Source organism: Oncorhynchus tshawytscha, linkage group LG21 (assembly GCF_018296145.1).
Source record: "Oncorhynchus tshawytscha isolate Ot180627B linkage group LG21, Otsh_v2.0, whole genome shotgun sequence".
Classification (NCBI taxonomy): domain Eukaryota; kingdom Metazoa; phylum Chordata; class Actinopteri; order Salmoniformes; family Salmonidae; genus Oncorhynchus; species Oncorhynchus tshawytscha.
In genome coordinates this window covers 15,461,823-15,485,696 of record NC_056449.1, presented here as the reverse complement: position 1 = coordinate 15,485,696, position 23,874 = coordinate 15,461,823, and the positions used below count along the sequence as shown (strand labels likewise).

Genomic DNA, 23,874 nt, shown 5'->3' with positions numbered 1-23,874 from the left:
ACTTTCTTCTTGTTAAGCAACTCCAGTGAAGATTTGGCCTTGTGTTTTAGGTTTTTGTCCTAATAAAAGGTGAATTCATTTCCCCGTGTCTGGTGGAAAGCAGACTGAATCAGGTTTTCTAAGATTTTGCCTGTGCTTAGCTCCAATACATGTATTTTTTATTCTGGAAAAACTCCCCAGTCCTTAACGGTGACAAGCATACTCATAACACGATACAGCCACCACTATGGTTGAAAAAATGGAGAGTAATACGCAGTAATGTGTTGTATTGGATTTGCCCCAAACATAAAACTTTGTAATCAGGACCAAAAATAAATTCATTTGACAAATTCTTTGCGGTACAGGATGCATGTTTTGGAATATATGTTTTCTGTACAAGATTCATTCTTTTCACTCTGTCAATTAGGTTAGTATTGTGGAGTAACTACAATGTTGTTGATCCAGCCTCAGTTGTCTCCTATCCCAGCAATTAAACTCTGTAACTGAATCCCTGAGTGGTTTCCTTCCTCTCTAAATCAAATCAAATCAAATCAAATTTTATTTGTCACATACACATGGTTAGCAGATGTTAATGCGAGTGTAGCGAAATGCTTGTGCTTCTAGTTCCGACAATGCAGTAATAACGAACAAGTAATCTAACTAACAATTCCAAAAAAAACCTACTGTCTTATACACAGTGTAAGGGGATAAAGAATATGTACATAAGGATATATGAATGAGTGATGGTACAGAGCAGCATAGGCAAGATACGGTAGATGATATCGAGTACAGTATATACATATGAGATGAGTATGTAAACCAAGTGGCATAGTTAAAGTGGCTAGTGATACATGTATTACATAAGGATGCAGTCGATGATATAGAGTACAGTATCTACGTATGCATATGAGATGAATAATGTAGGGTAAGTAACATTATATAAGGTAGCATTGTTTAAAGTGGCTAGTGATATATTTACATCATTTCCCATCAATTCCCATTATTGGCAACTAAGTTAGGAAGGACGCCTGTATGTTTGTAGTGACTGGGTGTATTGATACACCTCCAAGTGTAGATTTCATCAAACGGTTGGCTAGGTACCCGGAGCTGCGTGATGGTCCAGGGCGAGACCCAATATTCAATGTCTGCTTTCTTCCATTTTTATCCATCTATCAATAGGTGCCCTTCTTTGCGAGGCATTGGAAAACCTCCCTAGCCTTTGTGGTTGAATCTGTGTTTGAAATTCACTACTCGAATGAGGGGCCTTACAGATAATTGTATGTGTGGGGTACAGAGATGTGTTAGTCATTCAAAAATCATGTTAAACTCTATTATTGCACACAGTGAGTCCATGTAACTTATCTTGTGACTTTTAAGAAAATGCTTACTCCCAAACTTATTTAGGCTTGCCATAACAAAGGGGTTGAATTATCATTGACTCAAGACATTTCAGCTTTTCATTTTTGATTAATTTGTAAAAACATAATTCCACTTTGAAGTTATGGGGTATTGTGTGTAGGCCAGGGACAAAATAACTACATTTAATCCATTTTAAATTCAGGCTGTAACACTACAAACTGTGGAAAAAATCAAGGGGTGTGACTACTTTCTGAAGGCACTGTACATACTTCAACCCACATACACACAGCCACACCCATACAGATAATACCCAGAGCACACAGGAGGGAGGGAACTTCCAGTTACTGTATCCAAAGGTCAACTGTGGGTGGCCGCACCTAGGAGGAGGAGTCACGTCATTGAGGTGGTTCCGTAACAACATCTCTAAGATATTTTAGTAATCTAATGCGACATTCTGGGTGTAATATTCAGGCTACAAGGTAAGAACCAAACTAATGATGACAATATAGTGAAAAGTATGATGTATACAGTGGTGTAAAGTTCTTAAGTAAAAATAATAAGTACTACTAATTTTTTGTGGTATCTGTACTTTACTATTTCTATTTTTGACAACTTTTACTTTTACTCCACTACATTCCTAAAGAAAATAATGTACTTTTCACTCCTTACATTTTCCCTGACACCCAAAAGTACACGTTACATTTTGAATGCTTAGCAGGACAGGAACATTGTCTAGTTCACACACTTATCAAGAGAACATCCCTGGTCATCCCTACTGCCTCTGATCTGGCAGACTCACTAAACACATTTGTAAATTATGTCTGAGTGTTGATCCTGGCTATCCGTAAATTTAAAAAAAAACAAGAAAATAGTGTTGTCTGGTTTGCTTAACATAAGACATTTACAAATATTTATACTTTTACTTTTATACTTAAGTACATTGAAATACATTTAGACTTTTACTCAGGTAGTATTTTACTGGCTTTTAATTTTACTTGAGTCATTTTCTTGTAAGGTGTCTTTACTTTTACTCAAGTATGAAATTTGGTACTTTTTCCACCACTGGATGAACAATGAAATGTATGTGATTCTAGTAATGGTTAGTACAAACAATGGAGTTGAATAACCTTATATGTTGGGCTATGATGGGTTATACAGCTGTACTAAGCTCATGAGACATACATTATATTCTTCAAGATATTTATTTCAAAAGACCAAATAAAAGCAGTAAATATTGCAGATTGTCACGTCTACTCCTTCTCCCTTCCTCCGGCACTCAACGTCGCCTGTCTACTAACCACCGATCTTGGCTTTATTATTATGTACACCTGTTCCCCATTATTATGCACACCTGGTCGTCATTCCCTCCTTGATTATTCCCCCTTTATTTAGCCCTGTTGTCTTCAGTCATTAGGTGTTATTGTTTTCTCTCACGTTCAGTACCTGGCTCGTGTTTGATCTACTGTATTGGTTCTTTATTAAAAGTACCTTCTACACCTGTTTCCTGACTCCCGGCATATACGTTACACAGAAGAGTTTCAGTAGACTGTGTAAAGGAGAAGTACTGGAATGAGCTGCCACAGTTACAATCAATCAGTCATTCATGATCGTTACAATACGACCTGGGTTTATTGAAACGGACGGCGGTTGCAACACTCATTGACCTTGGATCAATGATAAACAGAATCGACAGACACTGAAATAGGAGAAAACAACAGAACGATACAGTGGAAAATACTCAATATTCTGTAAATATAAATACACTCCCCACCCTATCTATTTGTACAGTGAAGCTAAAAGTTTTAATTTGTCTCTTGTGTGTCCAATAGAAATGAATGGTAAATAATGTAATGGATGTATTGTATTAGGCACATCATAATCTGAAATACAACAAAAACAAACTGCAAACATTTGACTACTTTAATACACTATAAGGGAATTTGTCCAAATACTTATAACACCTTCAAATGGAGGGACTAGATACATAAAGTGCTTAAATTTATCAATCGTAAAACAGATATGTATGAAAAAGCACTCAAATAAAAGCTTCACTGTCCAAATAAATAAAAAGGTTTGTGTATCATTTGAGTGACCCCCCTCCCCATCATGATGTAAGCATTGGCCAGCTTGTTATTGTTGGTTTTCTCTAATTGTTTTTCAATCAATCACTTTGCACTACAACTATTGTATTGTATGATCATTTTTGGTCTGTATATTTTTTTCTAAATGCTGGATGTCTTTGTTTAGGTACAATGAGTCTCTCTGGGGGAAGAGAGGAGAAGGAGGGGGCGACGGACTTTAAGATGAGTCTCTCTGGGGAACGTGACACTGACAGGTGGGAGGAACGAGAGAGAGAGAGAGAGAGAGAGAGAGAGAGAGAGAGAGAGAGAGAGAGAGAGCGAGACTTCATTTATGCTTGCTTGTGTGTGTATCATAACTTGAATTGTATGTTCTTGTATTAGTGACATGACATCATCATTGCTCAACATAAATGATTAGTGTGTTTGTGTGTGTGTGTGTGTGTGTGTGTGTGTGTGTGTGAGTGAGTGAGTGAGTGAGTGAGTGAGTGAGTGAGTGAGTGAGTGATATGGAATCATGGTGTTTTATTCCTACAGTGTGGACCATGGTGGAGAGTGCTGTTCGAAATCCGATCTTAAGAAATGTGAGTGTTGACTAGGGTTGCAAAGCCACCGATAATTTATTCAGTAATTTTGGTAATTAACAGATAATATATTGAAATCTATAGTAACTTTGGTCATTTAAAATTGAATCACCATTGTTTTTTCACATATAGTATTCATTGTTTATATCTGTGTCAATATTGTCCATGATTCTCTAGTGGATAGACCAGGTTCAAGAGACAATAGGCTACTTAATGAAAAAAAGCATCTAATCAACATTGGCATTATCTTCAATGAACTTCCAACTATTGACTTTGTTCACAATTGCCACCAGTTTGTCGCCATATTGACCTAGTAAAATAAATGTAATATATAAAGGATATCTCATGCTGAAATTCTCATGTTTAACACCAAGGGTATTCACTAACCTGATGGTTTATTTTTAGGATAATGTTTTACAGCTATGTCATTCTCTTTTTTTATCATCTTATTTGATTCATTTATATCTTTTACATGTGATACAGTCACACAGAGGGCCACAGATAATTCCAGAACACCTGATTGAACTAGTTGGTCCAGTCAGATTGAAACTCTCATTCTATGGAACCATAGATCCAAACCACCAACATCCCACTAAATATAACTAGAATGATGCCGTCAACTCTGTAGCTGGCACTGTTGGTGAACTGCTTCCTGTAGACTGATGTAGAATTAGGAACGGGAACAAACATTCTCTAATGTTGATTTAAGTGACAGAAGAAAAGTGTTCTGAAAGCAACAATTGGGCTCCAGGCCTATGTCTGACAATCACTGACGACACCATATGTAGCTGGAGAACAGTAAACAGTGTTGGTTGGCTCTATTGATGTCATGTTGTCTTGGTCTCCCCCATCAGATGCCTCTGATCTCACACTGGACCCAAACACAGCATTCAGAGAGCTTACTCTGTCTGAGCAGAACAGGAAGGTGACAAAGGTGAGAGACGAGCAGCCGTATGCTGATCACCCAGAGAGATTTGACTTCTGCAGACAGGTGCTTTGTAGAGAGGGTCTGACTGGGCGCTGTTACTGGGAGGTAGAGTGGAGTGGGGAAGGGGCTGATATAGCAGTGACATATAAAGGAATCAACAGGATAGGTGATGGTAATGACTGTGATCTTGGATTCAATATCAAGTCCTGGAGTGTGCACTGCTCTGATGATGGTTACAATGCCTGGCACAATGACGAGAGTATTGCCATACCTGTCCCCTCCTCCTCCCACTCAAACAGAGTAGGAGTGTATCTGGACTGGCCCGCTGGCACTCTGTCCTTCTACAGCGTCTCCTCTGATACACTGATCCGCGTGCACACATTCCACTCCACATTCACTGAGCCTCTCTACCCAGGATTTGGGATTTGGGCGACTGGCTCCTCAGTGACCCTGTGTCAGGTAGAATAGCCTCCTGTTTCCTGGAGGAACATCAGGGAAGTCACACTCCAGTTCAAACACCTGTAAGCATGACAGAACACACACTTTCAGAAAAAAGGGTATGGTTAGGGTACGATATTGTTCCCTGTGGTACAAATATCAACATACACCATTATGTACTTATGTACACATAGTAATCTAGTACAATGGTACATTTTTGTACCAAATATTTTGAATATAAAATTACAATAATTGGAGGTGTAGCTTATTGGGGGAGTGGCTTTCAATTAGTTATTTTTGGCCACCCTTGAGTGGAAGTGTTGTACCAGTGGTCCATGGTTATATTAATTTGAGTTCGAGCATATCTGCTGCTCGTTTTGAAGTCTTTTCAAGACGTATATACATATGTAAGAGCATGTGACAATAAAGAGCTGTAAATAATATTATAGCGACATTAACCCAACATTGAGCCACCTTGTCAAGAGGTATAGACCTCTTGGCATGATGGTATGGTGCTGGCTTAACAGTCACTGGACCCAGGTTCAAATCCTGGTCGGGTCTACCCCCTGAATTTATTACCTTTGTGTCAAAAGGGGGATGGTGGAAAGTGTACATGTGAGAGACCTGGTATAGAAAATAGGTATATTTATTATAAATCATTTGGTGGGTGCTTATACCGTATTTGTCTTATACACATGTGGGAATTAGAAATGAGATGTTCTGCATATCACAATTCCCCCATCATCAACAGCGACCCTGGAGCAATTAGGGTTAAGTGCTTTGCTCAAGGGCCTTGTTGGCTTGGGGTTTCGAACTAGCAACTTTTCTATTACTGGCCCAACACTCTAACCTCTAGGCTACAGTACCTGACACCACAATTGTTTTCTGACATCCCAGGTTTTGGCACTTAAAATTAACAAAAAGCTTTGTCACTGAGGTTGTACCTTAAAAGGAATATTTTTACCTTTTTGGCTCTTTTAATGTGCGGACTGCAAGGGTACTGTTATGTGCCTATAACATAACTAATGAGTAATAACAGGATACCACTAGAGTGACAAGCGTTTCTACCCCTTTAAGTACAATAAGGTACCTTTTTTTCTGAGAGTACAGAGACATGTTTTTAAATGAATGATCTTTTTGATATTGTTTTAATTCCTTGGTGTTTGTAAATATTGCCATCGGTAGAACACATATTTGTCAAAATGTCCACACAACAATCCTTTATGCAATTTAAACAGATGAAAGAAGATGTTTTCATTTGCATTTACAAGAAAATGGCTTTTCAATAAATGAAGTCCTTCATACCTACAGTACCTACCTACCTACCTGTCTACCAATGGTTTAGACTATGATTGAAGTGTCTTGTCAGTGAATGTGATTTAGTATGAATATTTTTGATGATGCCTCTTGGCCAGGGCTCCACAGAGCAATAGATGATTTGAATGAAAATCACATGAACCAGGTATCCATCCAGCCTTTTTACACAAGTAAAGTACATGATAGATAAAAAATGTCACGTCAGGCCAAATAGGAATAGCTCATTTGTTGGTAAACTTTCCAAATGTCAACAAAACAAAATACTCTAGACAAGGTTGGATCTTTTTGTGTCGGTAAAACTAGTTACGCGAGAAATGGTGAAGGAAATGCCTTTATGCACAAATATTTATAGAATAATCATCGTATCGAAGTAAACTTTGAGTCACATGATGATATGGTGTGTTGTCCTCCCACTGGGACTCGGAAAGCATGCAGTTTATTAGGCTACAGATGAAATATATTCTGATGAACTTCACAGGGTGCGGAAGTGCACGGTGATTAGCTTGATGCTCTTTTCGAATAAATGTCAAGAGTTTATTCTGGAGACACGAAAATCGATGCTTGGCTGAAGTTTGACAAATACAAATAATCTTGCTCTTTTGTCCATAATAATCTCATCATGTAGTAGTCAACACCTGCACTATATCTGCGAGCTGTTGACATGTGAGCACGTGCCAAGACCAGAGTGGACACATTCGCTATGTAACGTCATTTTTAAACACAAAATCTATATTTATACATACTATGTCATCACGCACAGCCCTTTATCTGCAACAAGTGGGAACATGTACATATTTTTTTATGCAGATCTGTAGCCAATTGGATGAAAACCTAGCTAGGGAAAGAGATTACTTTAGTCTACAATACCACCAGCTAGTGGACATTTGATTTACTCAACACTTTCTCAACTGACTCGATCCAGTTTGGTCCTATGGCCGAGCCATAAAAACATGACTGTGAAGGGAGCAGAATTAAAGGGGGCTAAACTTACTGATTTGGCCTTGTTTTCAAGATTGCTCATTAAGAAATGCCGCGGCCATGACTGAAGACAAAAGAGAGTTGTCTTGGGGTGTGGTTTGATGCGGATGTTTGTTGGGTGTGTTTTTGCCATTCAATCACAACACGGGCACAGTAGTTAGTATTGTGACCGCGAGGTAAGCTAAGAGGTAAGCTAGCTTTGCTATGGAGAGAATTTTTTAAGTTGAGGTCTCTTCTCCCCTGATTAACTCACAATCTCAAGATGGTTAGCTAATTCAGTTCTATGTGTAGGCTAAAGCCTGTGCTGACCTTATGTTTAGCCAAGCTGACAGTGACAGCAGCTAGCTAGCATAGCTTGGGGATAGCTGCAGCTGGCTAGCCTATCTATTCTGAACAAAAATATAAACACAACATGCAACAATTTCAAAGATTTTACTGAGTGACAGTTCATATATGGAAATCAGTCAATCAGTCAATTTAAATATTCATTAGGGCCTAATCTATGGATTCCACATGACTGGGAATACATATATGCATATGAGGTGATGGTGGCAGATAACTGGCACAACAATGGGCCTCAGGATCACGTCACGGTATCTCTGTGCATTCAAAGTGACATCGATAAAATGCAATTGTGTTCATTGTCCGTAGTTTATGCCTACCCATGCCATAACCCACACCACCACCATAGGGCACTCTGTTCACAGCGTTGACATCAGCAAATCGTTCACCCACACAACACCATACACGTGGTCTGCGGTTGTTAGCCCGGTTAGACGTACTTCCAAATTCTCTAAAAGGACATTGGAGGCGGCTTAGGGTAGAGAAATTAACATTCAATTCTCTGGCAAGCGCTCTGGGGAACATTCCTGCAGTCAGCATGCCAATTGCACACTCCCTCAAAACATGAGACTGTGGCATTGTGTTGTCTGACAAAACTGCACATTATAGAGTGGTCTTTTATTGTCCTCAGCACAAGGTGCACTGTGTACTGATCATGCCATTTAATAAGCTTCTTGATATGCCACACCTATCAGGTGGATGGATTATTTTTGGAGAAGAAGAAATGCTTACTAACAGGGATGTCAACAAAATTGTGCACAACATTTGAGAAAATAAGCGTTGTGTGCCTATGGAACATTTCTTGGATCTTTTATTTCAACTCATGAAACATGGGACCAACACTTTCCATGTTGCGTTTTATATTTTTGTTCAGTGTAGCTAGCCGATATAGCTCTGTCACAGCTATGCCAAGATAGCAAGAACCAACGCCTGGAATGTGTTTCATGACACTCGTTCTACAGCACCTTGCTACAAAGGTTCCTTACAACTTAGTTTCAACATTTCATCATGTCATGTAAAGACATGTTACCATGGAAACTAACTGCAACTTCAGTCAGCTGAGCTGTCCTACAACACACTATTCTATGACGGGCTAGTTTTGTCTCATCTCTCATTATGTCCGCAGTTATACTGTGTCTATCCCAGAACTACTAATATCCCTACTGGTGTAGGCGACAGTATGTGTGGATGGGATTGTTCATCTTACAAAGACAAAACATTTTCTGCTATGAATATCATATTGTTGTGCTTATAAAGACAGTAGGCCTGCACTTTACCTAGCAAATGAAAATAAGTTGTGTGTAGAGTACAACTTGAGCTGTCTAACCAGAACTAAAATAGCTTTCTATCGTCTACTATCTAACTACACACAGACATGCACAGCTCTCTGGGTGAGGTTCCGTCTTCAAGTCTACAGCAGTTAGATCAAATATTTAAAGTAATAATATGTATATATATTTTTTCACCTTTATTTAACCAGGTAGGCAAGTTGAGAACAAGTTCTCTTTTACAATTGCGACCTGGTCAAGATAAAGCAAAGCAGTTCGACACATACAACAACACAGAGTTAAACATGGAGTAAAACAAACATACAGTCAATAATACAGTAGAAAAATAAGTCTATATACGATGTGAGCAAATGAGGTAAAGGCAAAGAAAGGCCATGGTGGCAAAGTAAATACAATATAGCAAGTAAAACATTGGAATGGTAGATTTGCAGTGGAAGAATGTGCAAAGTAGAAATAGAAATAATGGGGTGCAAAGGAGAAAAATAAATAAATAAATAAATACAGTAGAGGAAGAGGTAGTTGTTTGGGCTATTTACAGATGGGCTATGTACAGGTGCAGTGATCTGTGAGCTGCTCTGACAGCTGGTACGTAAAGCTAGTGAGGGAGATAAGTGTTTCCAGTTTCAGAGATTTTTGTAGTTCGTTCCAGTCATTGGCAGCAGAGAACTGGAAGAAGAGGCGGCCAAAGGAGGAATTGGCTTTGTGGGTGACCAGAGAGATATACCTGCTGGAGCGCGTGCTACAGGTGGGTGCTGCTATGGTGACCAGCGAGCTGAGATAAGGGGGGACTTTACCTAGCAGGGTCTTATAGATGACCTGGAGCCAGTGGGTTTGGCGACGAGTATGAAGCTAGGGACAGCCAACGAGAGCGTACAGGTCGCAGTGGTGGGTAGTATATGGGGCTTTGGTGACAAAACGGATGGCACTGTGATAGACTGCATCCAATTTATTGAGTAGGGTATTGGAGGCTATTTTGTAAATGACATCGCCGAAGTTGAGGATCGGTAGGATGGTCAGTTTGGTAGCATGAGTGAAGGATGCTTTGTTGCAAAATAGGAAGCCAATTCTAGATTTAACTTCGGATTGTAGATGTTTGATGTGAGTCTGGAAGGAGAGTTTACAGTCTAACCAGACACCTAGGTATCTGTAGTTGTCCACATATTCTAAGTCAGAACCGTCCAGAGTAGTGATGCTGGACGGGCGGGCAGGTGCAGGCAGCGATCAGTTGAAGAGCATGCATTTAGTTTTACTTGTATTTAAGAGCAGTTGGAGGCCACAGAAGGAGAGTGGTATGGCATTGAAGCTCATCTGGAGGGTTATTAACACAGTGTCCAAAGAAGGACCAGAAGTATGCAGAATGGTTTCGTCTGCGTAGAGGTGGATCAGAGACTCACCAGCAGCAAGAGTGACATCATTGATGTATACAGAGAAGAGAGTCAGCCCAAGAATTGAACCCTGTGGCACACCCATAATGACTGCCAGAGGCCCGGACAACATGCCCTCCGATTTGACACACTGAACTCTCTCAGAAAAGTAGTTGGTGAACCAGGCGAGGCAATCATTTGAGAAACCAAGGCTATTGAGTCTGCCGATGAGGATGTGGTGATTGACCGAGTCGAAAGCCTTGGCCAGGTCAATGAATACAGCTGCACAGTATTGTTTCTTATCGATGGCGGTTAAGATATCGTTTACGACCTTGAGCGTGGCTGAGGTGCACCCATGACCAGCTCTGAAACCAGATTGCATAGCGGAGAAGGTGCAGTGGGATTCGAAATGGTTGGTAATCTGTTTGTTAACTTGGCTTTTGAAGACCTTAGAAAGGCAGGGTAGGATAGATATAGGTCTGTAGCAGTTTGGGTCAAGAGTGTTCCCCCCTTTGAAGGGGGGGATGACCGCAGCTGCTTTTCATTCGTTGGGAATCTCAGACGACACGAAAGAGAGGTTGAACAGGCTAGTAATAAGGGTTGCAACAATTTCGGCTGATAATTTTAGAAAGAAAGGGTCCAGATTGTATAGCCCGGCTGATTTGTAGGGGTCCAGATTTTGCAGCTCTTTCAGAACATCAGCTGACTGGATTTGGGAGAAGGAGAATTGGGGAAGGCTTGGGCGAGTTGCTGTGGGGGGTGCAGTGCTGTTGACCGGGGTAGAGGTAGCCAGGTGGAAAGCATGGCCATATTGTTTGAGTAGTCTATCAAAGTAATCGGACCAGATACTTTAACATACTAAAAGATGCAGTAACTCATATCAGAAGCTAGCAGATTCATGGCTAAAGCCAGTGTGAGGAATTGGCTATGAAACATTATAAATACTGCACTCTGAACCACAACTACTTTGCTAGATTCATGATACTGTTAGACAAAGCAAGGAAAGTGAACTTCAAAAGTGATGTAGTGTTATCATGTGCGCTGAGAGTTGGGAAGCAAGTTCAAGGAGTGAATACATTTAATAAATAAATGAAACAAACACGTAACAAACAGCTCACCGACATGGAACAGCCACAGAATCAAGGAGGTGATGGAGTCCAGGTGAGTGTCATTATGCGCGTAACGCTGGTGACAGGTGTGCGCCATAAACAAGCAGCCTAGTGACCTAGAGACCGGAGAGGGAACGCACAAGACAGTACCCACTCCCTGACGCGCTGCTCCTGCCGCAGGACGCCAACCAAGTTGATGATCCCGGGGATCAGGAACGGACTGGCATCCGGCTAAGGCACCGGAGCATGACGACCTAGAGCGCCGGAGAGAGAGCATACATGACAGTAGCCCCTCCCTGGCGCGTCCGGCTCCAGCCGCAGGACTCCAACCACAGGGACGATCCAGGGGATCCAGAGTGGGCAGGTCTCCATCAGAAACCTGATGAACCGGCTGGGAGCTGGCTGAGACCTCCCCCATTGCCTCGGCTGAGGCAAAGGAACCTGTTCATCCAGCTTTGGCATGGGAGCCTATCCAACTCGCTGAGGAATGAGAGCCTACAAACTGGCTGAGGCCTCCCAGGTAGCTCTGCGCCAACACCGGGACCGACATCACCTCCCCTAAAAATGTTTTTAAATAAATAAACTCCCTGATGCTTCCCTTTGTTGAGTTGTCATTCTGTTCAGGGAGAGAATACATTTAATAAATAAATGAAACAAACAAGTAACAAGTAATGCTCTACTTAACTTCAGTTAGTACTAAATACGGCTGCTCGAATTCTGACTAGAACCAAAAAATTTGATCATATTACTCCGGTGCTAGCCTCTCTACACTGGCTTCCTGTCAAAGCAAGGGCTGATTTCAAGATTTTACTGCTAACCTACAAAGCATTACATGGGCTTGCTCCTACCTATCTCTCTGATTTGGTCCTGCCGTACATACCTACACGTACGCTACGGTCACAAGACGCAGGCCTCCTAATTGTCCCTAGAATTTCTAAGCAAACAGCTGGAGGCAGGGTTTTCTCCTATAGAGCTCCATTTTTATGGAACGGTCTGCCTACCCATATCAGAGACGCAAACTCGGTCTCAACCTTTAAGTCCTTACTGAAGACTCATCTCTTCAGTGGGTCATATGATTGAGTGTAGTCTGGCCCAGGAGTGGGAAGGTGAACGGAAAGGCTCTGGAGCAACGAACCGCCCTTGCTGTCTCTGCCTGGCCGGTTCCCCTCTTCCCACTGGGATTCTCTGCCTCTAACCCTATTACAGGGGCTGAGTCACTGGCTTACTGGGGCTCTCTCTTGCCGTCCCTGGAAGGGGTGCGTCACCTGAGTGGGTTGATTCACTGATGTGGTCATCCTGTCTGGGATGGCGCCCCCCTTGGGTTGTGCCATGGCAGAGTTCTTTGTGGGCTATACTCAGCCTTGTCTCAGGATGGTAAGTTGGTGGTTGAAGTTATCCCTCTAGTGGTGTGGGGGCTGTGCTTTGGCAAAGTGGGTGGGGTTATATCCTTCCTGTTTGGCCCTGTCTGGGGGTGTCCTCGGATGGGGCCACAGTGTCTCCTGACCCCTCCTGTCTCAGCCTCCAGTATTTATGCTGCAGTAGTTAATGTGTCGGGGGGCTAGGGTCAGTTTGTTATATCTGGAGTACCTCTCCTGTCCTATTCGGTGTCCTGTGTGAATCTAAGTGTGCGTTCTCTAATTCTCTCTTTCTCTCTCTCTCTCTCTCTCTCGGAGGACCTGAGCCCTGAACTGTTCTGCCTTATTATTATACGACCATGCTGGTCATTTATGAACATTTGAACATCTTGGCCATGTTCTGTTATAATCTCCACCCGGCACAGCCAGAAGAGGACTGGCCACCCCACATAGCCTGGTTCCTCTCTAGGTTTCTTCCTAGGTTTTGGCCTTTCTAGGGAGTTTTTCCTAGCCACCGTGCTTCTACACCTGCATTGCTTGCTGTTTGGGGTTTTAGGCTGGGTTTCTGTACAGCACTTTGAGATATCAGCTGATGTACGAAGGGCTATATAAATACATTTGATTTGATTTGATTTGAGTAACACAACCAGCGCACCGACAAGGAACAGAAACAGTGACAACTGGGGAAGAAATCAAAGGGAGTGACATATAAAGGGCAGGTAATCAAGGTGGTGATGGAGTCCAGGTGTGTATCATTATGTGCAAATATGCATAACGCTGGTGACAGGTGTGCATCATAAAACGAGCAGCCTGGTGACCTAGAGGCCAGAGAGGGAGCACACGTGACATGTAGTTTAATTGAAATTTGCAGCTGTTCTTGGTAAATAATGAATCTGCTAGCTTCTGATACCTGAATGTCTTACTGTATCTTTAAATATATGAAAATATCTGGTCTGATTACTTTGACAGATTATATCAACCTTATTACTTTGTAGTGTAGGGCAGATCACATATTTAATCAGAAATTACTACACTCAGACTAACACCATAGAATATGTCAACTGTAATGCTAGAGTACAGAAGACAAGGAGACATTGGTGAAGTTTTAAATAAAATATAAACATGTTTTTTTTAATCACGAGTCTGGACAATAGCGGTATGTTCAGTCCTTTCTGGGCTGTAGGGGGATAAGTGACAAGACCGACCTAGTGGCCAGAGAAGGGCACCACTGTCACACAGTCAACAGACCATAACATACATCTGAGTTTCATTATTTCAAATCCAAATGATTCATTTAGTTTACCATAAACAGACCATCAAAATGTAATTCTGCTTTAATGTCAGAGATTTGCCTCTCTGAGGACTTTATGGTCCTCAGAGAGGCAATTAATTTTGCAGCAGTCAAAAAACTGAAATTACACACAAAAAAAACAACAGCAAATAGTAAAGTATATTTACAAGCAGTAGGCAGGGTAATGCAATTTCATAAGTGCACGTGTTAAAGCTCAATTAATCCAACATTTTGCAGAATTGCGTTCGGCCTTTGTTGGCCTTTCTTAGAAATGGAGTCCATACACTGATCCCAGGACAGCTTGTTGTCAGTTGATGCTGAAACTAAAAAGGCTGTACCTCTCGATTGGTAGTAGATAATTCTGTTCTGATTTAAATAGCAGAGAAGTAGACCAAGATGTTATACCCTCTAAATAATTCTTACAATATTTAAAGGCTGCCGCATGCCACACTAACAATCTCTTTTGTTGTTGTTGCAATAACAAGTCATGATGCGTACCACACCAAAACCTGCAGTGGAATGTAATAGTCCAAAGCATACTTATACAGTGAGAAATAAAAGGGAACATATGCAATATCACGGATAATACATTTTCCAGCTGGTTGGCGTTTATGGATCCTTTTATTTGAGTGCATGTGATACACCCCTAATACAATCTGCAACCTTACTACCGGCTGTTCTGCACGATATTATCATGTGCACAACGTGATGATTTGCACTATATAAAACACTATCATCCCAGGATGTGTGTAAGCAGAAAAACAAGCCTTCCCCAGCAGTTTGATAATTATTAGCCTGACTTAATCTTGGGAAGACATAATACCCTCTACCTGCTTAGACTAGAGTACTGTCTAATTACATTAACTGTTAATGCAAGTTTTTGTGTGTGTGTGTGTTTTTTTGTCTTGGGGTAAGGTTGCACTTTAGTGAGTTACACTGGACATGATGAATGTGCAGGGGAGCCAATGGTCAAGAGATATTTATTTCATGGGCCTCTAGCCACACTGACACTCCTTTCAAATCTGGACGTGATATAGTGGCCAGGCTGGGCCCAGCCCCTGAGTGCATGGCGCTCCCCTTTGATATGTAGCAGACCAACAAGTGCAGGCGCCGTGAAGCTGTTATGGCTTGTCTGTCTTTTGTTCCGCCACTAAAGGCAGCCTGCGACATGTCGCCGAGACCTGGTCAAAGGGTTGGTGAAGGTCACGAGAAGAGGCGTGTGGCTCAAAATCAGATGTCACCATTGCTGAATGGAATGGTGGAATGGTGGTTATTGAGGGCCACAAAAAGTATGATCAACTAGATTCAGGCAAGGGCAGATTTATTTTCTTGAGCGGATGGTCAGAGGGCCTGAACATAATTTACAAATTATTTGTAGCCTGCAAATTGACCGCAAGGAGCCCAAAAAGGTATAATACCTGACAAAAACATAATCTGATTACATTTGTATATGGTCACATACAGTGCTGAAATGCTGAAATGCCTTGAGTCAAAAGCCTAAAAATGTCCGGAAGTACATTTTTGCTTAAAAAGTCACAAAATAAATTGCATGGACTAACTTTGTGTGCAATAATAGTGTTTAACATGATTTTGGAATTAAAGCCTCATCTCTGTACCCCACATACTGTATATAATTATCTGTAAGGTCCCTCAGCAGAGCAGTGAATTTCAAATTAAATCAAATAACATTTAAAGGTCACATACAAATATTTAGCAGATACATTTTTTTAATGTATTTTTTTCAGATGTAATTGCGGGTGTAGCGAAATGTAGATTCAACTACAAAGACCAGGGAGGTTTTCTAATGCCTCACAAAGAAGGGTATGTATTGGTAGATGGGTAAAAATAAAGCAGATATTGAATATCCCTTAGAGGATGGTGAAGTTATTGATTACAGTTTGGATGGTATATCAATACACCCAGTCACTACAGAGATACAGGCGTCCTTCCTTACTCAGTTGCCAGAGAGGAAGGAAACCGCTCAGGGATTTCACCAGGAGGCCAATCGTGTTTTTAAAACAGTTACAGGGTTTAATGGCTGTGATAGGAGAAAACTGAGGATGGATCAACAACTTTGTAGTTACTCCACAATACTAACCTAAATTAAATAATGAAAATAACGAAGACTGTAAAGAACTCAAATATTCCAAAACATGCATCCTGTTTCCAACAAAGCACTAAAGTAATACGGCAAAAGAATTAGCAAAGCTATTCACTTTTTGTCCTGAATATATAAAGTGTTATTTTTGGGGCAGGTCCAATACAACACGTTACTGAGTGCAACAATCCATATTGTCAAGATAGTGGTGGTTGCATCAGGTTATGGGTATGCTTGTCATCATTAAGGACTGGGGAGTTTTTCAGGATAAAAAAGAAACAGAATGGAGCTAAGCACAGGCAAAGTCCTAGAGGAAAACCTGGTTCAGTCTGCTTTCTGCCAGACAGTGGAAGAATAATTAATCATTCAGCAAGACAATAACCTAAAACACAAGGCCAAATCTACACTGGAGTTGCTTACCAAGAAGACAGTTTCCAATAATGTTTCTGAGTGGCTGAAAATCTACTTTCTGAAGGCACTGTATAGCTCTCTATTATGTGTGGGAATACTTTGGAACAGATTTCCAACATTAAAATCACTTGGAGTTGGTTTGCTGGTCTTTTTACAGTCTTTTATGCCCCCCTCCCAATTTTTTTTAAAATTCATATACAGTACCAGTCAAAAGCTTTCCTACTTTTTCTTTATTTTTTACTATTTTCTACATTGCAGAATAATAGTGAAGACATCAAAATTATGAAATAACACACATGGAATCATGTAGTAACCAAAAAAGTGTTAAAGAAATCCAAACATATTTTATATTTGAAATTCTTCAATGTAGCCACCCTTTGCCTTGATGACAGCTTTGCACACACTTGCCATTCTCTCAACCAGCTTCATGAGGTAGTCACCTGAAATGCATTTCAATTAATAGATGTGCCTTGTTAAACGTTTAATGGTATTTCTTTCCTTCTTAATGCGTTTGAGCCAATTAGTTGTGTTGTGACAAGGTAGGGTTGGAATACAGAAGGTAGCCCTATTTGGTAAAAGAGAAAGAAAAAATACCATACATCATTACTTTAAGACATGAAGGTTTGACAATCTGGAAAATGTCAAGAACTTTGAAAGTTTCTTCAAGTGCAGTCACAAAAACCATCAAGCAGTATGATGAAACTGGCTCTCATGAGGACCGCCACAGGAAAGTAAGACCAAGAGTTACCTCTGCTGTAGAGGATACGTTCATTAGAATCTCAGAAATTGCAGCCCAAATAAATGCTTCACAGAGTTCAAGTAACAGACACATCTCAACATCAACTGTTCAGAGGAGACTGCGTGAATCAGGTATTCATGGTTGAATTGCTGCAAGGAAACCACTACTAAAGGACACCAATAATAAGTAGACACTTGCTTGGGCCAAGAAACACGAGCAATGCTACATTAGAACGGTGGAAATCTTAACCTTTGTTCTAATGAGTCCAAATTTGAGATTTTTGGTTCCAACCGCCATGTCTTTGTGAGATGCGGAGTAGGTGAAAGGATAACATCCGCATGTGTGGTTGCCACCGTGAATCACGGAGGAGGAGGTGTGATGGGTGCCACAGGGTTCAATTCTCGGGCCGACTCTCTTCTCTGTATACATCAATGATGTCGCTCTTGCTGCTGGTAATTCTCTGATCCACCTCTACGCAGATGACACCATTCTGTGTACTTCTGGCCCTTCTTTGGACACTGTGTTATTAACTAACCTCCAGACGAGCTTCAATGCCATACAACTCTCCTTCAATGGCCTCCAACTGCTCTTACATGCAAGTAAAACTAAATGCATGCTCTTCAACCGATCGCTGCCCGCACCTGCCACCCGTCCAGCATCACTACTCTGGATGGTTCTGACTTATATGTGAACCAATATGTGGACAATTACAAATACCTTGGTGTCTGGTTAGACTGTAAACTCTCCTTCCAGGCTCACATTAAGCATCTCCAATCCAAAATTAAATCTAGAATCAGCTTCCTATTTCGCAACATAGTTTCCTTCACTCATGCTGCCAAACATACCCTTGTAAAACTGACCATCCTACTGATCCTCGACTTCGGCGATGTCATTTACAAAATAGCCTCCAACACTCTACTCAACAAATTGGATGCAGTGTATCACAGTGCCACCCGTTTTGTCACCAAAGCCCACCACTGCGACCTGAACGCTCTCGTTGGCTGGCCCTCGCTTCATACTCGTCACCAAACCCACTGGCTCCAGGTCATCTACAAGTATTTGCTAGGTAAAGCCCCGCCTTATCTCGGCTCACTGGTCACCATAGCAGCACCCACCTGTAGCACTCGCTCCAGCAGGTATATCTCACTGGTCACCCCCAAAGCCAATTCCTCCTTTGGTCACCTTTCCTTCTAGTTCTCTGCTGCCAATGACTGGAACGAACTGCAAAAAATCCCTGAAGCTGGAGACTCATATCTCCCTCACTAACTTTAAGCACCAACTGTTAGAGCAGCTCACAGATCATTGCACCTGTACATAGCCCATCTGTAAATAGCCCATCCAACTACCTCATCCCTTACTGTATATATTTAGTTATCTTGCTCCTTTGCACCCCAGTATCTCTACTTGCACATTCATCTTCTGCACATCAATCACTCAAGTGTTTAATTGGTATATTGTGATTACTTTACCACCATGGCCTATTTATCGCCTTTACCTCCCTTATCTTTCCTCATTTGCACACACTGTATATAGACTTTTTCTACTGTATTATTGACTGTATGTTTGTTTACTCCATGTGTAACTCTGTGTTGTTGTATGTGTCGAACAGCTGTACTTTATCTTGGCCAGGTCGCAGTTGTAAAAGAGAACTTGTTCTCAACTAGCCACCTGGCTAAATAAAGGTGAAAAATGGTGTGATGGCGCTTTGCTGGTGACACTGTCTGTGATTTATTTAGAATTCAAGGCACACCTAACCAGCATGGCTACCACAGCATTCTGCAGTGATACGGTATACCATCTGGTTTGCGCCTAGTGGGACTATCAATTGTTTTTCAACAGGACAGTGACCCAACACACCTCCAGGCTGTGAAATGGCTTTTTGACCAAGAAGGAGAGTGATGGAGTGCTGCATCAGATGACCTGGCCTCAACAATCACCCGACCTCAACCCAATTGAGATTGTTTGGGATGAGTTGGACTGCAGAGTGAAGGAAAAGCAGCCAACAAGTGTTCAGCATAAACTCATAAACCAGGTGAAGCTGGTTGAGAGAAAGCCAAGAGTGTGCCAAGATGTCAAGGCAAAGGGTGGCTACTTTGGCTAGCTACTCAGAAATCTAAAATATATTTTGATTTGTTTTACACTTTTTTGGGGTTATTTCATGGTTCTGATGTCTTCACTATTATTCTACAATGTAGAGAAAATAGTAATAAATAAAAAAGCCTTGAATGAGTAGGTGTGTCCAAACGTTTGACTGCTACTGTATATATTTCTCTTCTTTCTGAGCTCAGAAAACTTGAGGGGGGACGGGTATTGGATGGGATAAATCACCCATGGGCCAAACTCGACCCGCGGCCGCCAGTTGGGGAACCATGCTTTACAATGTGTCTCTATGTAGTCACATGGCACAGTAGTTACAGGCAGGGACATTGTATACATACATACTTTAATTTTTTTTGCACCTACCCTTTTTGTGTACCTACTACACTGTGGTTGAATGTGTACCACATACAGGCTTTTACCTATTCTAACTATTGGTGGTGGAAACAAAAAGCTGTGGTTCTTTTACAATAATTACCAGATGGTAGAGCATATTTGTGTGGGCAGAAAGGGAATTCCTGGTGATATGATATGAGGGCAATGCAGTGGCATCTGTTCCTTTGCTCTATTCCAAGGATCTACACAGTAAACAGTTACCGTTATCCGATATCCAGAGCTTCTGAGCAAATATGTTTTAATATATTATTCATCATAATATTTATCATCTGTGGTCCAGTGTCGATTCTTACAGATCTTTGTTCCTTTGTACAATGTACACTGACTCCTCATAACAAAAACCCAAGAATGCTGCCGTCTCTAAAATTCTCGGAACGGTTCATTCTTTTCAAGCCATGACCTCTTGCCGCCACCTCTGATCTTGGAGTGTGAAGTTACATGCCATTATCATATTAAACGTACATTTGTACTCTTCCCCCTCTGAATATCGTAATCGCAGGGATCCAAGGAGTCTGAAAATGTTTGTATATCAATGTGGACAATCATCTCTTCCATTTCTATGCATTATAGTCTATTTTAATCTCCCATTGTCTGTGAATAATATGCCTTGCATTGACTTTAGTGCACTGAATTGGACCGTGGAAATCTAGTTTTTTAAATTCTGATTAATATATTTATCTTGTGGGGTCCTACAGGCTTGCTACAGATGGTGCTGCTTTTCATAATGACATTTGGTGAAACAGTGGATAGTTTAGATATGATAGGCTGAGCTTACATTTAACCTGATATGGCAGCCCATATGGCAGTTGAAAAGGAATTTATTTCCAGTCTGTTTTCAGCTATTCACTGATAGTCTCTCTGAGACAAATAGCATCCAGACACATTTTTTGCAAGCATTTCATTGTGCACGTTCAAGGTGTCATCATTCTTTTTGGTGTCATTTGTCAACCTGAATTCCAAACTTCTAAACTTCTACACGTCTACACAAACAAATGTAACCAATCACCTTGAACTACATCACTATGGTAAGTAGCTCAAATAGCTTACCCACAGACAAGCGACAGTCAAATGCATATGCACAAAGGCACACCTACAGTTTGATGGGTGTCATCTGTGTCCAAGTCCTTGTATTCATTAGAATATGAGAGAATTTCAGCTAAAGGTCTTTATTCGGAACCAACTACTTCGTATTTTTTCAGATGTTCAGAGCTGCTCTCTCTGTATTTGCACATGGTGGAATTGGGAGGGTGAAGTCACTCTCATTTTAATGATGCATATTTATGGAGGGATCAATTAAAGGCACCTCTGGAGTTGAGCGGATGAAAGAGCTCCGACTAGCGAGATCCCATTTGCCTTTTAATTGGAATTCTGATTTAATTCTGATTGAATCCAAGTACTGTGCCATTACTTGTGACAGCCATCACAGAAATGTACCCTAATGGTTCTACAGTATAAGCATCACAACAACAAGAAGAGGACACAACATGCATGTATTATTCAAAGCCTTGTTTTTTATAGTGATGTGGGGAAAAAAGCATCTAGATTAATCGTTTACGTGAAAGCCCAAGTCACATGCATTTATCCCAAGATTACAGTGCCCATATTAGGACGGAGTCTGCCTTGTGTGAAAGATAAATGAAGGCATCATTATGTGTCCTTACCTTAGTATGTACATGTTTTAATTGACATGTACAGGATACTCAACACTAGAAGGCACAGCTTAGTTGTCAAATGAACGATCATACAACATTTCACATAGCTTTTTAGAATTGTTCGTTTTGCAATTAATTCTGCCACTTTCCAAGAGTGTGCTCACCAACAACTTATCAAGATTGTTCACTTAGCATGAGAAAGATCAACATTTGCATTTTGTGTTTGTATGCTTCATTAAGTCCTTGTCAAATGTACATGTCAATTCATATTTTCACGTTTACATGATATTCATCCTAATTGATTTTGTCTGTCAACTTTGGGGACAGTTTCAGGACAGACGTGTCTGTGGAAGACAGACTGATAATTGCAGTCAGTCAACCACTGTCTGCTGACGAAGAGATGAGGAGAGAGGACGGACGGCCTTTTATGTAAATATAGTCCAAGCTGAACATTCAGTCAGAAGAGGTCTCCCACCCAAACACGCCTCCCTTTTATATGTCATATCCAGTGTGAGATTTTCTTTTTTACATCAAAGCCTTTTCAATAAAGCACATGGGGTAATAGGTTGCAATGTGCAGCGTCTCATTTGACCCTTTTACAAGATACACTTTAAAACATCTCGCTAAGGATGGCACTGGTTGAATAAGATAGACTGATGAAACGGAGTGAATTGCTTGGCAGCTATGTCTTCATAGCCATGATAGCTGGCTGACTTTCTAGCACCTTAGCCAGGTTTTAAAATAGTGCTACTTACATCAGAGGTAGTCTGGGGAAGATAACTGTATAGTATGTAGGTGTAAAGAAAGGAGGAAGGCATGCAGAGAATTATACTTCTTCTCCTGCCTTTGGCACCTTGTTTGTTCTTTGAAACCAGATATTTGTTTTTGTTCCTCCCCTCAAAGCAGTTATGCAGTTGGTTGAAGCATTACGCAATATGGTGCATGCGTTTTGTTCTATTGGTAGGCTAGCCACATCAGTTAGTAAAGCTCACAAACAGTTATTGTGGTCATTCAGTGGACTATACTAACTTCAAGTAATAATGTTTTCACAGAACCTAAATCAGTTTGATTAATTGGTGTGGCTGGCGAAAGAAGGGTCATTCATGAATGGGTTAATTCATTTGTGATATTTTAGTGGATTGTGTGGATTCTGCATGATATTTCAGAAAATGTCAATGTTTATATAAAAACATCATAGTTATCATAATGTACTCTTCTTTTGCTATTTCCAATTTTCCAATTAATAAGCTTTATAATAATGGAAACAATGAAGATGGTCATCCACATAGCAACAGACATGGCAACAGGACACTGCATGAGACATGCAGCTAGTATACAACGGGTATAGCTGTACTATATCTAAACGACAAAAATGTTTAAAAAAATTATTATAATTTTAAAATGTGTACCTACAGTGTAATTACACTGTACTGGCCTATGCAACTACCATGTAAAGACATACAATTCAGGGACATTTCATGTAAAGTAGGACCCTGTCTTGTTTCGAAGGGAGGCTGCTTTATGTTCATTGTTGTGAAAACATGCTGTGTTCGCTCTGTGCTAATGTCTAAGCAGAAACAAAATCAGCTACTGTAAACACCACACCCCCCACCCCAGAACTCTACTCAAATGGTTTACGAATGTGGATCTCAGCATTAGACCTAAAACAGCAGAAAATTCAAATGGGTTGGGGATGCAGTAGTCTTGATAATGAGGAGTTGTGTGAACAAACTGGGGCTGAGTTAAGAAGCTTAACCCTTCACAGTGCAGTACGGTGTCCATTATGGGACAACCTCAACCTCAAGGCTCGTGCCTCACTAATGACATTTGACACAAAGAGGGGTAACATTTAAGTCAAGGAGGGTGAGGCTTGAGGCTGAGAATGTCCTAAAATGGACACCGTAGTGGGTGTTTCCTGACTACACATCACATCACTTACCTCCTCCTCCTTCATCCGTCATGCCTCAGTAGGAATCTAATCTTCATCCCAAGGAAATCCACAGATTCACTGAGGCAACAAAGAAGCACATTCTCTCAATTGCTTCGGGACCACATAATTATATGAATAAC

General features: G+C 40.9%; 1 protein-coding gene across 6 annotated transcripts; it reads left to right on the top strand.

The window, feature by feature from the left end:
• Positions 1–1,671: 1,671 nt before the first annotated feature.
• LOC112220532 (stonustoxin subunit beta) lies at positions 1,672–22,372 on the top strand. 6 transcript variants are annotated; one of them, XM_042303144.1, is made up of 5 exons: positions 1,672–1,817; positions 3,586–3,673; positions 3,954–4,000; positions 4,855–4,934; positions 22,143–22,372. In XM_042303144.1, the coding sequence occupies exons 2-5, from the start codon at positions 3,591–3,593 to the stop codon at positions 22,164–22,166; spliced, it is 234 nt and encodes a 77-aa protein (XP_042159078.1). In that variant the 5' UTR covers positions 1,672–1,817; positions 3,586–3,590; the 3' UTR covers positions 22,167–22,372. The 6 variants fall into 6 exon arrangements, with proteins under 6 accessions (XP_042159078.1, XP_042159076.1, XP_042159075.1 ...); XM_042303142.1 differs by having other exon boundaries at positions 22,132–22,372; XM_042303141.1 differs by lacking the exon at positions 22,143–22,372 and adding an exon at positions 11,946–12,364.
• Positions 22,373–23,874: the final 1,502 nt, after the last annotated feature.